Genomic DNA, 17,723 nt, shown 5'->3' on the forward strand with positions numbered 1-17,723 from the left:
ACAAGTAATTAAGTAGACAAAGAAAAATGAAAATCTAATTTTACTTTACTCTCATTTTACACATTACAACCGTAAACAATTTCGCTTTTTTTCCATCTCTCTCTATTCTTTTATTTTCATTTCTGTAGAAGAAAGACAACGGCAACAAGGGAAAATACAAAATTTTATTTCATTTGCATTTATTTTTGTATTTATTATTATTAAATAATAAATATCAATAATTTGACATATAAATGATTGTCAAATTTAAGATGAAAGCTAAGAATTTTTGTTAACATGCTCATGCCACTACACTGCATCTCAGAAACTTATCTAAAGAGTAGGGATAACATTTAAAATAGTTTGAAGTTTGAAATGATGTAATTTCAAAATTATTATTAAATAATAATAATCAATAATTTGACACATAAATGGTTGTTAAATTTAAGATGAAATGTAAGAATTTTTGTTAACATGCTCATGCCACTACACTGCACCCCTTGCTGCCACTGTTAACAACTCTCAGCATAATCAGCAACTTTTTAAGAGTAAACACACAATTTAAAAGATTTTGAAATTTGAATTGATTTAAAACTAGAAACTCCTAGCGTGAGATTTTCTAATGTCGTAACCCAAAAATGACATACAAATCAATCTATTTTAATCCATATATATAACATGTTAATAATGCATTCTTCCTCTGGTAAATTTTCGACTGCACTGTCTTCTCAGTATTATTACTTTATTCTCTACATCCTCTTACAAAATAACTCTGCAATAGTAGTTTCTTGTGTTCATACTTCATACCACTACTAAACACTCTCTTGATGATTAAGATCTTTCTTATTTCTATTTTAAGTGCACTATATTTATATTCCCCTCACTGTATCATTTTCTCTGAGATTGTCGTCCTTTAATGCATTTCTGTCTTCCTTTATCCTCAATTCTATTTATTGTTCATTTCCTCCTATAGCCTTGACAGTTCTGGATTGCCTCTTCTATTATCTCATCAATGCATATATTTGATTTCTTCTGAACTTCACCGCTCCTTTGGCATCAAAGACCTTGACTATATCTGAGATTGTTCCTTCCTTCCGTATTGCTTTATTATTTTCAGGTCTGCCTATATCTTTATTATTATGGAATAGATCGTATCCTTATGATTTCCTTTTAATACCTTCCAAAATTGTTCTCACTCTTCTATGAGTATTTCATAAACCTTCATTCACTCTGAGGCTATATTGTTTACAGCAGTATATTGCTGATGCATACGTCCTTAGTATTCATATTGCTGATTCTGATCAAATTGTGGATTCAATAGGAGTTCTTGTTCAGTTTTGTGCCGGTTACCCCCACATTCTTGTTAATTGTCAATGCCCATGCTGAAGGTAGTTATACTTTGTAGACTTCGTAATGATTCTTAATTCTCCTTAACGAACATGGACTGCGATATGTTCATGATCTCTCTGTAACACCAAATGATATTGGTCCTCCATGCTTTAATTGCACCCACGATGCACAATGTGTTCTGTATACTGATTTGATGTTCTTCCCTTAGCGCCAGTTACTTGCAGTAATTTCACTTTGTCTTCTCTGTACTTGCTGACTATAAAAGGATATATGAAGAGACGTGTTCTTTGGGTCTTTACTAGTTGTCTTCTTAATTACAGTAACTAATCCTACATTTATCCTTTGATATTTAATATTTGAAATTTATATGTATATATATATATTGTAAAAGGTCTCTATAATTATTAACATGTTATATATGCATTAAAATATATATATTTGTATGTCATTTTTGGGTTATGACATCAAACCTTACGAAACGCCTCTATAGAACTATACCTTAATGTTTGACTGTTTTGATCTCAATTGTTTCAAACCACCTCCTCAAGTAGAAATATTTTGAAATTTCATAAATATACGGAGTTCTTCTTCTCAAATAGATTCATTAAAGTAATTTGACTGGTGTCAAAGGACTAAATCAGGAAAATGTCATTTCTTCCAAAGTTTAATCATCTTGAACAGTGAAAACAACTAACTACAGGCATAACCCCCAAAAAATAAAGAAAAATATCCATGTACAAATACCTACGCTCTACTATTTGAGGTTTAATAAATGACTTCTGGGCTCACATAAAGGCATCTAGAAGGAACAAAACTCTCTCACAAATGTTGCAACTTCAAAGAGTAGCAGGATACCAGAATGATAAGTGGTCAGTGATCAAAGGGTAAACAAAAGTGACCAATGAGTAGTTATCAATAATATAGTGAAGATATTAAAGCCATACATCTTAAAAGACCATGTATGCATCACAAGATAATGTAAGGTGAGGTCAATTACTTGCCTTGAACTGGAGATATCATTTAATAGCAACTCTGAAATAAAAATGTTTTATTTGAAACTATCTTCAATGATAAAGCTACCAATATGCTAATAAATAATATGCTTCCCCATAAACAAAAAAAAAGGGCATACCTCACAAATTCAATTAAGAAAAAGAAAACCCTTGTTAAGCATGAAGAGGTAAATTTAGTTTGATGACAATAGCCCCCAGTGGCCCTGAGGAGTTTCTTGAAAATAATAACATGGTAAATGCATCAAATAAAGGCTTTACCCAATAACACTTCTCCTTGCACTGGTTCTATTATTGTTGCCATGTTTTTACAAATGTATGTAATGTCCAAGCGATTGAAGTGCTGGGTTCTTATTGTCAAGACTCAAGCCTAAATCCTCAAAATGAAACTGAAGGTGGAAGTCTCCACAGTGATTCTTGGTCTTTCCTTAGTTTCCTTCTACTAGGAATTTTTAAATTATTATTTACTTGTTAAGACTCTTAAGGAGAAGTATTATTAGTATCAACTGGCTTGGATGCTTATTTGAGCTATAGCTGTAAATTATCATGCACATACATACATAAATACACATACATATAAATAAATAAATGAATATCATACCAAGGACAACTGTTTATAATAATAAGTCTTCCTAAACTTAAGAAACCAGATTTAGCAGTTTGGCTTTTAATAGGAATTATTTAAGGATGTAAAGTATTAGTATCAACTGGCTTAGATGCTTATTCAACTTATATTTGCAGATTCATGTATGAATATACAAATACATACATCATATATGTGTGTGTGTGTGTGTGCGCGCGCGCGCACGTGCGCGTGCATGTACACACACATATACCTACACATGTACATAGATATACACATATATGTGTATATGTATGTACATGTGTAGGTATATGTGTGTGTGCGCGCGCGCGCACACGTGCGCGTGCATGTACACACACATATACCTACACATGTACATACATATACACATATATGTGTGTGCAATACAATACACACACCAGGAAATAAATGAACATCATGCCAAGAACAACTGTTTAAACTTTATAATGATGACTCTTCCTAATTTTATGGAACCAAATTTTGTAGTTCAAATATAGTTTGTTTAATAAGAGAACCTGTTAAATTTAGAGTAGTTTACAAGTGTTGTTAAATATATAACCTTATAGTAGGCTCACGCTTAGAATTTTAAAGCTTCAAAAATGAAAGGGAAAATCTACTTCTCACCAAGATTGCTTGGATCTGCAGGTGTTGCTACAGTACAAGGATCAAATTTTATAGTTTACAGATTTAACATCGTTTGTATTCAGTGATTGGACTCTTATCTCTTCCAAGAAGATATCATCTTCTTATATTTTGCAAGAAAGTGTTTTGAAATCTGCCATTGGTGTCAAAGTTCAGATATAAAAATCCAAGGAAGACATTGCAGAAGTATTGCAGATAGAACCTTTCTATTCCAAATTCCAATATATCGAGCTCCTCAGATAGCAATGTAATGAAAGATATAAGCAATGCAATTATTGAGTAGAGTAAGACTACCAATAAAGTACCAGACTTAAGAGAATGCTTGACATAGCAGCGACCACATGGAAAAGTGATTTCATTAATGGAAATCTAACAAAAGAAAACCAACTGAAGGCAGTGAACTTTCATTACTTTTAAAGGTAGTGTGCACAGCAAAGAGTCTGTTATTACCTAATGGTCAACTTTGTACATAGCCAACATAAAATATATTATCCAGTGTTCCTGATAAACGCCTGTGCACAAGAATATGGAATGATGGAAACAACCAAACATGAGACTGAGTGTCTTTCAAGATTGAAATGGTAGTTCCCTGTGCTCAATGACATAGAGCAACAATACAGCTCTCAAGTAGTGTGTATACTTGGACAGCAACAAAAAAATTGTTCTGTACAGTGTTCTCTGTAATTCTTTGCAGTTCTTCATAATATGATGTCCACAATTCTTAGTGTACCTTCTAACTTATTTTCAATATCAGGAATTTCTCTATGAATCGGAATCTTTTTGTCTTCTCGACATTATATATGCAGAGAATGTCTTTAACAAAGTATGTTGTGGAAAACATTTATGATAACTGGATGCATCTATTATACTCTTTATGGTTAAGGAGGCAATGACATTTGATACGTTTTGTCATTCCATTCTAACCAATATCTGCCGTTTGTCCAAGTCAACAGAAGTTTCTGAAAGTAAATTTGTTTATAATAAGCATCAATGGGTATCCTGAAGGTTGATTGTTTATCTGTTTGACAGTTGGTTGGGTAACAATGTGAAACTTCCAGCTAATTGCAGTTAGTTGATTCATTTTTTGAAGCATTCTATATATTCCATCATTCGAATTGTTTGTAAATGGGAAAATGGAATGTGAATGAAATGGTAACAGAGCAGATATTAAAAGGAAATGTTTTAAGAGTGAGTGATTGACATATACTGTCATGGTGATCTTATGTTCGTGAAATCTGTATTGTGTAAAATTCTGAACCTTCCTGTGAAGTAGTTCAAGTTTTTTGATTTCATCTTGTGCTGAAGATTAAAGGAGGATGGTAACATCTAAGGGTGATCAACGGGTATAACAGTAATCATTTTCTCTTCCTGGATTTGTTTAATAGTGGTCTGATTTTGAGTATCCATGTTAGCGATAAGAGTTTAGTTTCATTCTATCAAGTGGAAATATTCTGAATTTTCAGATAATTCTGAATAACAGAGAAGATATCCACACATTGTCCAGATTACACTCAGTTTTCAGAGAGATCTGTTTTGATGCACAGAACAAGTGTTTGATCACAAAATTTGTAATCGGTTGTAATTTGTAATTGGGACTCAGCACACAGGCTGTTGAGTAGGTGCTCATATTTGAAAAAGTTGGTGCTCTTAAGGTAGGGGTTTGGTGACTCCTTGGGGTTAGTTCCCTTAAAAACTGTAGTTGGAGTTTAACTGTCCAGGTTCCTACCATTTTGGGTTTCCATGTCAAATCTTGTGCATTGTTTCTTGTATAGTTGAAATGGTTTCTTGTTTCAGTCACACTTACTTTCAGATTCCTGTTTGAAGGTTAAAAAGTTTGCATCTACTACTGATTCCCCCCCCCCCAAAGTAGTAGAATTATGACCTACAGAAAGTGAGTTGGTCTTTTTCAAAGGCAAGTATTAGTTTCAAGTTTTCATCTTCTTGTGATTTTGCTCTCATTAGCAGGTTCCCTTGTTTGAGGTCGAGTTCCGCTTCCAATTACAGCTCAATTTCTAGTTCTAGTTCGGTTCTTCTCGAGGTTCCTGTGGTAGGAACCTAGACACTTGGCCATGCCTAGGCACACCTGTGGGTGTGCATGCCAAAAAATGGGGCCCATGTGCCTTAAAAACTGATTTTGCACCCTCAAACATCCATTTGAAAAAACCTTTTGAAACTTGCAACTTATGAATACAATAGTTGAGGAATTTCATTTACAATTTTATTGGTAATTATGGGTTTATGAGTATCACACTTCTAACTTATAATTATTGTAACACATGTACGACCACACTCAATACCTAATGGTACCCAGCATGGAGTGTCATTCAAATGAAATTGAACCAAATGTTGACCTTAATGCCTATGATCATGATGAAGATGAATATGAACATTACATATAAATATGGCTTGCAATTTGTATTTTCATAGTGTAGTGACATTTTGAAATTTTTGCAAATTATGAATATGATATAAGGCACATGGTTGAAAATATGAGATATATTGCTAAACTAGCAATATACCACACGTCAAAACAGAAAACGATATAATCATCCAAAAAATCATAGCCAGGTTTTCCATTGTTGCGCAGCGATGTTTAGGGGAAAAGATCACTAAAAGCCACACTTTTCTCTGAAAAATCAGTCAACAAAAAGTCAACCTGTGAATAACTTAAAACATAAAAATTTAAATGCAAAATACAGTTTTCTTTTTTCATATTTGCTATGTATTTTAATATAACTAAAAAATAGGACGAAAATCTCAAATCAGTATATGTTCTACAAATTTGGTGTATGTATGTGTGATTTTAAGAAATTATACATTTTCAAACATTCAATGAAAGTGCTGAATTTTTGCAATTTTTTGCACTGTGTTTTTGCCGATTTTGAACTTTTCAAGAAAACTTAGGCCAGCTGATTTATTGCCAAGTCCAAGTTTTCCAACTATGATATGAGGTATTTATAGTTTTATTGGTAATTATGTATGTGTCTTCATGCTTTTAACTTATTATTATATGTTTGAATTTTTTAGCATGTATGATGTATATATAAATTTGCAATATATCAAAATTTGCATGCATGTATGTAGGCCGAACTCGAACCCAAACCCAAGGAATTTTTTTTGCCAAAACTATGTACTTGAACCTTTTTAGAACCAAGATTGGTAACTAGCTCTCTGGTTATTTTGGGTTTTGCACTTTAGGCTTAGCTTTTTGAAACTTTCATTACTTTGTAAGGTATTGGATTATCCATAGGTGAGGAACCTTATGGAATTCTCAATTGACCTGTTAAAAAAATATAATCATAATAAGAAAAATTATTTAGCACTCTCTTTTGAACAATCTAGGGTCCCTTTGGCACCACCCAAAAAAAATGAGATGAAAGCTATGAACTTTGTATTTTCATTGTGTAATGGCATTTTTAGAATTTTACAAATTATGATTATGATATGCGAGGCATGATTGAAAGTATCTGCGATATATTGCTAAATGGTACCCAGCATGGAGTGTTGTTCAAATGAAATTGAACCAAATGCTGACCTTAATGCCTATGATCATGATGAAGATGAATGTGAACATTACATATAAATATGGCTTGCAATTTGTATTTTCATAATGTAATGACATTTTAAAATTTTTGCAAATTATGAATATGATATACGACACATGGTTGAGAATATGAGATATATTGCTAAACTGGCAATATACCACGTCACTACAGAAAACGATATAATCGTCCAAAGAATCATAGCCAAGTTTCCATTGTTGCACGGCGATGTTTAGGGGAAAAAATCACTAAAACCCACACTTGTCTCTGAAAAATCAGTCAAAAAAAAGTCAACCTGTGAATAACTAAAAACATAACAATTTAAACGCAAAACAGAGTTTTCTTTTTTCATATTTTCTATGTATTTTAATTTAGCTAAAAAACATATGACAAAAATCTCAAATCAATATATGTTCTACAAATTTGGCGTATGCATGTGTGCTTTTAAGCATATTTTAAGAAATTATACATTTTCAAATGTTCAATAAAAGTGCTGATTTTTCGCAAGTTTTTTCATTGAGATTTTGGTGATTCCGAACTTTTCAAAAAAATTAAGCCAATTGAAGTCCGAGTTTTCCAACTATGATATGAGCTATTTATAATTGTCTTGGTAATTATGGATTTGTGTCTCATGCTTTTAACTTATTTTTATATGTTTGAATTTTTGAACATGTATGATGTATCTATAAATTTACAATATATCAATATTTGTATGTATGTACGTAGGCTGAACTCGAACCCAAACCCAAGGAATTTTATTTGCCAAAACTACGTACCCAAACCTTTTTAGAGCGCCAAGATTGGTAGCTTAGCTCTTTGGTTATTTTGGGTTTTGTACTTTTAGCTTAGCTTTTTGAAACTTTCATTACTTTGTAAGGTATTGGATTATCCATAGGTGAGGAATCTTTAAGAATCCTCAATTAACTTGTCAAAAAAATATAACCATGATAAGAAAAATTATTTAGCACTCTCTTTTGAACAATCTAGGGTCCCTTTGGCACTACCCAAAAAAAAATGAGATGAAAGCTACGAACTTTGTATTTTCATTGTGTAATGACATTTTGAGAATTTTGCAAATTATGAATATGATATACGAGGCATGGTTGAAAATATCTGCGATATATTGCTAAATTGGCAATATGCCATGCATCACTACAGAAAACAATATAATTGTCCAAAAAATCGTAGCCAAATTTTTTATTATTTCATGCGATGTTTAGGACAAGAAAATCACTAAAATACACATTTTTTCTCTGAAGAATCAGTCAACAAAAAGTTAACCCGCGAATAACTTGAAACATTACAAGTTAAATGCGAAATATGGTTTTCTCATTTGTTTTTCCATTCATTGTTTTCATATTTGCTATGTATTTAACTAGAACCTTTGATTAATATATGATGAAAATCTCAAATGAGTATGTGTTCTACAAATTTGGTGTATATGTGCATTGTGTGTGATTATTGGAATATTTTAAGATATTATACGTTTTCAAATGTTAGATAAAAATGCAGATTTGTTGCAAATTTTTTGGGCGAGTTCTTGGGGATCCCAAGTTTTCCAAAAAATTTAAGCCAGCTGAGTTATTGCCAGTTCTGAGTTTTTCAACTATGGTATGAGGTGCATTTATAATTTTACTAGCAATTATGGACTTATGAGTATCACGCTTGTAACTTATTATTATACATTTGAAGTTTTGAACATGTATGGTGTATGGTCAAACTCAAACCCAAAAATTTTTTTTGCCAAACCCATGTACCCGAACCTATATAAGAACCAAGATTGGTAACTTTGCTCTCAAATTATTTTATGTTTTGTACTTTAACTTAGCTATTTGAAACTTCCATTACATTGTAAGGTATTAGATCATCTGTAAGTGAGGAAACTCATAGAACCCTCTATTAACCTATTAAAAAAACATAATCATTAGAAGACAAATTATTTAGCACTCACTTTTGAACAATTTAGGGTCCCTTTTGGCATGGCACCATCTACAGTGCAACATATATGCACCATTATTCAATGTAAGTATAAAAGACTTCCACTATTTAACACTGGGTAGGGGTGCATATATGTTGCCTATCCACTGGCTTTTGGCACCACCCAAAAAAAAATGAGATGAATGGCCAAAGCTATGAAGATTGACAGTAACAAGGAGGAATTGAAGCTAGAGACCAAAGGAAGATAATAGAAGAAGACAACACACTTGAGGAGTAGACCAAGAAATCAGAAGATCTACTAGATTATTGAACATGAATAAATTTTTTAAAATTAGCAAAGGTGTGATTATAAAGATCCATAAAGGCAATTTTAAAGTGAAAGTGAAAGTGAGGGTCAAAGCCAATCCAAAAGATGAGATTAAATGGTTAATAAAAACCAAATCTGAAGCTGAATTAAGAGAAGATTTAAGCCAGAATTGGAAACATCTTGCTACCCATGGAAGACGCATAGGTATAGGTCAAAATTCAATTGCCCCTTTTAGGAGGAAGTTTTTCACTGCATTGTACAAATTGTGATCAGCGTTTCTAATAAAATACTTTATATGGGGTCCGCAAAGGATTTACTAACTTAGGCCAACATTTAATGGTCAAATGAAAATATCAGGACTGGATCACAAATAATTGTAGAGGGACTAGGGTGCAAGTACCCTAGTCCACTCAAACTAGGACATTGAGAGCCCTAGTCCTCTCAAACAAAGACCAATTTAAGTGGTGGCAGAACATTAAGATCCAAAACATAGGATCTAATTTGACAGAAATGACCCAGAAATCAGGCACAGTATAGTAGGGGCCCATATAGAGTGTGAAATTGTAAAGGGATACAAATTCACTACACTACATCTACTTACTTTCTACGAGAGGAAATAGTAGTTACTTATGACAACATCAAATCCAAATTTACATAGCCAGAAAATGATTAACATGCTACCTACGCCCGCCATAAATAATTAATACTGCAACTAAGTCAGCTACAAAATGTTTCTTTTATTCATCCACTAACTATAATACTTAATGAATAAGACAGATTGCAATTATAGCCAGAAAGTGATTAACGGGCTACCCCTGCCCAGCATAAATAATTAATAATGCAGCTAAGTCAGCTATAAAAGGATTATTTTATTCATCGACTAATAAAAAATACTTCATGAATAAGATAGGCAAGAGCCTACAACACAATGGTAACTTGTGAGCCTCTTATCTAAGAGGTCGTGGTTTCAAATCTACTCGAGCTTAACACATAATAATAAATACATGATAATAATAAATATCAACAAATAATAATTAATAATTAATCTAGGCTTTGGCCCATTACCAATAAAATTAAAATACTTAATGAATAATATTGATTGCAATTATTTCACAAACTCCAAGAAGAACCATGTAAATGACTGTAACAAAGTTCAAAAGAACAAAGGCAAGGGACAAGTCTATGGAGGCTCAACCATAAATTGAGGAGTCATAGGGTCTGCATTGTTTGAAGAGAAGTCACAGGCAATGGATCTAACTTGATATGAAGTTATGAACCCACTGCATAAGGGAATAAGTTTCAGAACCATGCAGCTAGAACAAAACTGAATTGGTTTTTCTTCCATTTCTTTGTGTGAGTTAAGTTTAGAAGCTTTTATATGACTCATATGCTCATTTAAAAGAATAACAGTTGCATCAAAGCATTAAAGAATGATTTAGAGAGTTACTATGGTCGTATATCTCACTAGAGTAGTCATGTGCATGGTAACAGAAAATGTCAACAAGATAAAAGCACTGGTTTTAAACATACCAGAGACCAATGTTGTGCTCGTATCTGAATCTAGGTTTTTCCACAAACTGGCAAAAATAATTCTTTTCTCAGAAAAATGCATTTAATAAGAAGAACAAGGACAGTAAAAAAATTTCTATAAAAACCTCAAAAATTAAAGTTTTCCCCTCATTTTTTAATTTCAGGCAGCAGCTTAGCAAATTTTGCGGTCTTTTCTGAGAGAGAATTGCCATTTTGTGATTATCAGAATAGTGCACAGCTCACCTTAGAAATTTTTGTAGCACCTACTTGGACGTCAAGGACTTGTGTGTTCATCATTGTTAGCCTTAGGTAGTGTTGAAGATAATCAACCAATCAATCTGGATCAGACTAATCCTGATTCAGAATGGATCCCAACCAAGGAAAGCTCCACATTAAGGGAAGAGGATTTGGATATCTTTAATGAGGTTTTGGATGATTGTAACTGTTCTAGTGTGGGGCAGCTGACTACTAACATAAAGATACTGATCTTCTGCTTCACGTATTTAGTCATTGGCTGGCTTAAAGGCTATTTGAATGTTGAATGTTGCACTCCCCATTTTTATTTTGTAAATGAATTAAGAAAAATGAGTCTATAAATAACTGTACTCTTTAAGATTGAAAATTTCAGATATAATGACATCGAATCTTAAGCTATGTTTTATTATTGAAGTACAGACTTTGTTTCTCTTTCTACGCATTATTTCACATAAAATCATTTACAGTTGATTTTTCCATGTTTGAACAAGTATTTTAGCATTCATTTAATTTCCCATATTTTTCCTATATTAAAGTTAAATTTGTGTAATTAAACTCCATTTACACTTTCAGATTACTATGTGATGCTATAATGTGGTCATGGTCAGCATTAAAGGGGTAAATTATCCACAGCAAAGCAAGATTTAAGACACTTGTGGAAGAGCTGATGAGAGGCCAGCGTATGCTGAGAGGACCATATAAGTGCTAAAAAATCCTACAATGTGACTAAGTCTTAGATTGGGAAATTGACTTGACAATACTATGAGACGAACATAGAGGTAAGGATGCAAAACCCCAATGGCTCTAACTCTCAACTGACTCTGCAGGGCCATAAGGATCCTCTCTTTATTTGCTTGATGCAAACCTCCAATTCTTTTGCTTTCTGCTGCATAGGCTTCTATAGAAAAGGGCACCAACCCACTCCATGTGCAATATATCAAGTCAAGAACTACTCTATAATATCCCGCATTACTGCAAATGCTTATTCATCCTCAGTAGAATGAGATCCTATCTACAACCTCTATTAATGTGTTCATGTGTTCCTCTACTCATCAAACCTCCATCAACCTTCATGGCAATTGAGCATGATTGTCTTTGTGGACCATGATAGGTGATCCTCTTCTTTGAGTTGTCACTCTCACGATTGCTATTCTTAAGACAAACCCTGTGAGACCTCATTTTGCAAGAGATCCAAAACTCATTTTTATTATTACAAGTGACAGCTCATTTTTGTAGGTTTTCCAATATAATTGCTAGATCAATACAGGCAATCTAGGCTCTCTTGCAACCTTCTTTCCAAAGTTTGATTGAAGAACCTTTCCTACAAGGCTTCCATGAAACCATACCTCTAAATTCCCCCTTTGAATCCCATCTTACATGAAATTTCTCCTCTCCTCCTAATGGCCCCTCAATGATTCTTTCATGGTTCTGTTTTCTTTTTGCCAACTATGTAGTACTATCCCATCTTAAATTATGCATCCTCTTCCATCCTTGGTCTCTAGCTTACTTTCATGCCATTTGTTGGATCATCACTTCTATCTATTGCATACACTTCACTTTTCACTTACTCCATTTATGCACTTCACTTCAATTCCCATCCCTTCTGAAATAAGCATTTATGTTAACTTGATAGATTAAACTTTCCTCCATCATACATGTTTGATTAGCTTGACAACCAGTACTCGTAGAGCCACCTCAATCTGTCTCTTTGTAAATTGTGAGCACCTAATTGGTGTACAATTTCATGACTATTTAACACCCACCTTAGTGTGTTTTCCATTATAGAACTTCACATGGCACTTATGGACACCTAAACTCAAATAAAAATCCTCTCACTTCAATCTTGTATAAAAATTGAGGTAAGCCCTTATTTTTAAGTATGCTCCTCTATTTTTCCCTCCAATCATATAATTGATTTCATCACATATACCCTATGTTACCATGTGTGGCCTTCATGTTCTATCCTGATCTTGGAACTAGCTATTGTAATCTGCCATCCTCTAAATGTCTGGGACTTTTGGTTCCAATCTGAGCTCTAATTCGCTGGAACATATCACCTAGGGCATTTTGTTCTCAGGAACATAGCACGCAGAGCAATTTGTTCCCCGAGGATCAAGCACAAATCAGATTCAGGGTCCTATCTCAGAGGTTTAATGGCATCTTTGGATCTACAGTTGGTCTTCTTGTCTTTTAACCCCTGTGATATTGCGAGGGGTATATAACCACCCTATCTCTCCTCTGCTCAAGCATTCAGATTCACAATCAAGCAATCAAGTCCAAGCAATTAAGGCCTACCATGGGAGTTGTCTGTCAAGCAAGGAGATACATCTACATTAATCCAAGTCTTCTTTTTTCTTCTCAATCAAGCATTGTGGCAAACTACAACATCAATCACATAAGGTTGTCTTTCATGATTTCCTTTAGGGTTTATGTGTTAAGTCAAAGATATTGCATCAACATATTTGATCACATTCAAAGGAGCATTTCCATTATCACAATATGCTATATTCTATTTTTTAGATCTAGCCTCTTCTATACAACAGCATGCTTTTGTTTTTTTCATGTCAAAACTTGACCCAGCAAGTACAGGATATGTCAATAAGTCTGCAACTAAAATCAGCCAAAAATTAAAATCCCTAGGAACAAAATACACGGGCTTCTCTTTCTCATAAACAAAATGCCAAGGGTATTCAAATTCAGTTTCTAAGTCAGTACAACTCTCAGGTCTCTATTTAAAGTCACTATAACTTCTTTATATTTTGTTAGTCTGTATTTCCCAAATCTTGCTAGTTTCACTTATCTGGCCTTCTATATTGCATCATCATATCATTTTCATCTAAATCATCTCAATCAATTAATTATTGTGAATAATCATTGACTAATCAGATGCTTGGATCCTACTTGAGCCCATTGGGTCATCTTCCTTATGATTGTACAATAATAGCAGGAGTGATTTACCTTGCTTACCTTTTCTTATTGTACACAAAGATTCCTCGACCAACAACCTCTAAAGCTCATGCACTTCTCCTAACATCGACCATGACTGAACTCAAGTGTCCAAAACTTATGTTTGCATTTTTGACAAGTCCTAGACTACTTTTGAGTACCTACAAGTACCTACTGTTGTGCCGAACTATCGTCAGCCTCTCTCATATACCAACTCCCTTATCGATATAGTATATACCATTTGCTTCTACACAAATCTTCTATCTCATGCATACAAATTCCTTCCTACACAATTTGCTCTTGGTGTTATCATTGTTTGCGGCATCATCTAGAAACTCTTGGGACTTGGTGAGACGCGAGCTAGGTGATCCTCAGTGAATCTGGGGGTGAAGGTGGTCAAACTTGGACTCGATCAAGTCTACACAAGACTCCCTATGTTCGAGCGAGTCCTAATGCTCAAACTTGGTGATCTGAATTAAAATGATGATTTCAATTATAATACTAGGTATGCAAAAACTTGTAAGTATTGTGAAGAAAATGGACAATAGAAAAGCTTTTAAGAAGAGTTTTTTGTATGCATCAAAAGTCACCATTCATTGTTCCAAAATGAGTATTAAATACATATCTAGAATCCTAGTAGTCATAAGATTCCAAGCAACATCAAACTGAAGAGTTTTGAGAAATAAAATAATAAACAAAACTACAAATATTCGGAAAACTACAAAATTAGGAATCCCAACTTGGAGGGGTCATAACTATCTACTCAATTTTCTCAATTCAAAAGTATTTGCACTGTAAGAGAGGTATTAAAGCAAATCTAATTTCAGTTCCTTGGAACCAGGCCTTTGGCAATTGTTCTAAAGAACCATCAACACTTCCAACCCCAAATTTTCTTTAAAAACCTCTAACAATGTTGATTAGTAAGACGTACAAATTCTAAGAAATTAGATTTATATTTTTTAACCAGCAAACTTTTATCAGCATTTTCTCACTCAATCTGTCATGAATTCTAGACATATCTCTCTCCCTATCACTCTTCCTCTATCCCCTCTATCTACCTCCCTCTATCTCACTCGCTCCTCTATTTTCTAAGATCTAGACATGTCTTCTACATTTCTCGCCATCAAAGCCCCACAAGAGGTGTTACCCGCACCTTTTTTTGGTGTTGCTCCCAAACCCCCACCAAACTATAAGCCTAAGCAAGTAACAGGCCAATAATGATGAATTAAGATCATAAATATATAATACATATCCCTTGGTGCAAATCTCTGCATATTCATAGTTAAAAAATATCGTGGCTGCTACATCATCCAAGACCTACCCTAGACACCTTAGTAGGAAGGATGCTGGCTTCTAAACACAACTAAACTAACAACTTACAGTTTTTGTTTTGAACATGTGACGTCATGGTTTTCACATCCATGAGCTTTTATATACACTTGACAATATCTATATATTCAAGTATGTTATTTCCTTAAGCTATAATTTGTGTTTATATTTATGCGATTGATGTGTACTTGTGTATGAGATCAAATTAGCTTCTATTTGATGATTCTATTGTGTCTTTAAGGTTTATTTATATAGGTTGCATGAAACAAGTTCTAAATCCTTAACAATCTTTAAATTGATAAGTAGGAGATAATTTCCACAGCAAGTCAAATTGTGATATTGCTATTAGGATTTAACTATGTGATTTTGAGTCAAACTCATTGATCCATGTTTCATGAGTAGTGATTCAACATGAATCCATCCTGTTCTTCACACCTGTGAGCATCACCTAGATCCAATGAGTGCTAAGTGTTCCATTTATTCTCATGAACACACTCTATAGTCACTACCCCAGGGCCATACTTCAGTTCAGCTTATCACCACCTTTTTCTCCCCTTTGTCTCCACCACGAGGAGCAAGAAGGCCATCTAATACCACTCATAGATCTGTTTGACACTACACCAGCCTTTCCAAATAGTGACACTCATCTGGTGATTCTCAGCGTGGCTCTAAGTCTCTGGATCATTCGTGGTTATACCTTTCTATGACTGCTTTCTTTGTACCAAGGAAGGACCCTTCGTCCTTACCTTGGTTTTTCTGGCTTTTTGTCTTGTATTGTTTTTCCTCTGAGTCACAGTTTGGTGCTCCTACTTTGGTCGGTTCTTTTGTTTGTATGCTCAATCCCATAAACCCATGTGGGTTTTTCGTTGGACATTAATACTATTATCTTATCTTATCTTATCTCCAATTTTTGTGCAACTGCAAGCTCATCATGTAGGTGGGATAGGCGTTCCTATCTCATGTTTCTTATCAATTTCAAAGAAAAGTTCAAGAGACTCTCTTCTTTCCATTATCTATTTCATTTGTCTCTATTGTGCAAATTTTATCTTGGGCTTCCTTGTTTTTGTAAATTCCATAGATATTAAGCATATATGAATTTTTAAGATTCTGCGTATTGGAAATTCAGGCCCACTGAAATGAAATTTGGAACAACCATTTAAGATTTTGAAATTCAATTCGAGATAGTACCTCCAGAGGCAAATAGGTACCATTACATAATGCAAAGAAATTAGATGCCAAAAACATTAATGGGATGCTATATAAGAAGTATTACACAGAATATAAAAGTTGAAGAAAACAAGAAGAGAACTCACTTTTCCAATGAAAACACTTTTTCTGTAGCGTCTTTATCCCGAAGATCAACCTATAAAAGAGAGACAAAATAGGTATATAATCAACTTTATTGAATTTATAATTAATAAATGGTTCAAATCTTCACTAAATAGATTACCTCATCAATTATGATTAAAGGTTGAAATAATATTACGAAGACAAATTGTCTTTAAGTTTTCAAACTCGAGGAGAAACATCTTCTATCAACAATTTATAATATAATTCAATCTAACCAACACTACCTCAAACCATACCAAGAAAAAGCAAATCTGTTAGTTGTTCTTTTTAAAAACAAATCTGTTAGTTTGTTCTTTTTAAACCTCTCAAGCAAATAGCCACTGGAAATTGAATTGCATCTACATGAGTATCTCAAGCAAAGGCATTGCATTTAACTTGTTGTATTATTAATTCAATCCCTTATATCACTCCAAGGTTGCATGGGGGCAGGGGTACTTAGGTACTTAGGGTACCGATATGGGTACAGGTACGGCTATTCTTCAAAATAGGGGACGAGGGTACTTGGGCACGTCCAAATTTTCTATTTAATATAATTTAATATTTATAGAAAGTCTGAAACTATGAGTCATGACAATGGTTTTCATAAACAAGAATAGTGATAAAGTTTGCAAATGTAATGTATTATTTTCAGTTTCAGATTTGCAATATGTTTGTAATAATAATATATGATAAATGTTTAGATGCATAACAGAGACGGCAGACTTTATACATGAACGAGAAGATCATAAATCATATAACAATGACATATTGCAAATGATAAACTTTTGACATGAACAGTGATAAAATTTACTGTTAATCAATACTGTATCAAAGTTTCAAACTGATCAAGTATTGAATTACGCTTGATAAACAAGCTGATACACAAACAAAAAATTGAAACAAAATCAGAAATCTTAATCAAGGTCCTTAGTTATGATGCTTTCCACTAAGTATCCAATATT

The 17,723-nt window shown here is 33.6% G+C and overlaps 1 protein-coding gene across 1 annotated transcript in view; it reads right to left on the reverse strand.

Annotated features, from left to right (window-relative positions):
- LOC149541479 (UDP-glucose 4-epimerase GEPI48-like) overlaps positions 1 to 17,723 on the reverse strand; it is a 56,359-nt gene that overhangs the window by 24,022 nt on the left and 14,614 nt on the right. Inside the window, exon 2 of the mRNA XM_089796735.1 lies at positions 16,746 to 16,795. Coding sequence (XP_089652861.1) covers positions 16,746 to 16,795 — 50 coding nt within the window. The remainder of the gene's footprint in view (positions 1 to 16,745; positions 16,796 to 17,723) is intronic.

Source organism: Cupressus sempervirens, chromosome 8, assembly GCF_028749045.1.
Source record: "Cupressus sempervirens isolate cs-2001-9-10 chromosome 8, ASM2874904v1, whole genome shotgun sequence".
NCBI classification, from domain to species: domain Eukaryota; kingdom Viridiplantae; phylum Streptophyta; class Pinopsida; order Cupressales; family Cupressaceae; genus Cupressus; species Cupressus sempervirens.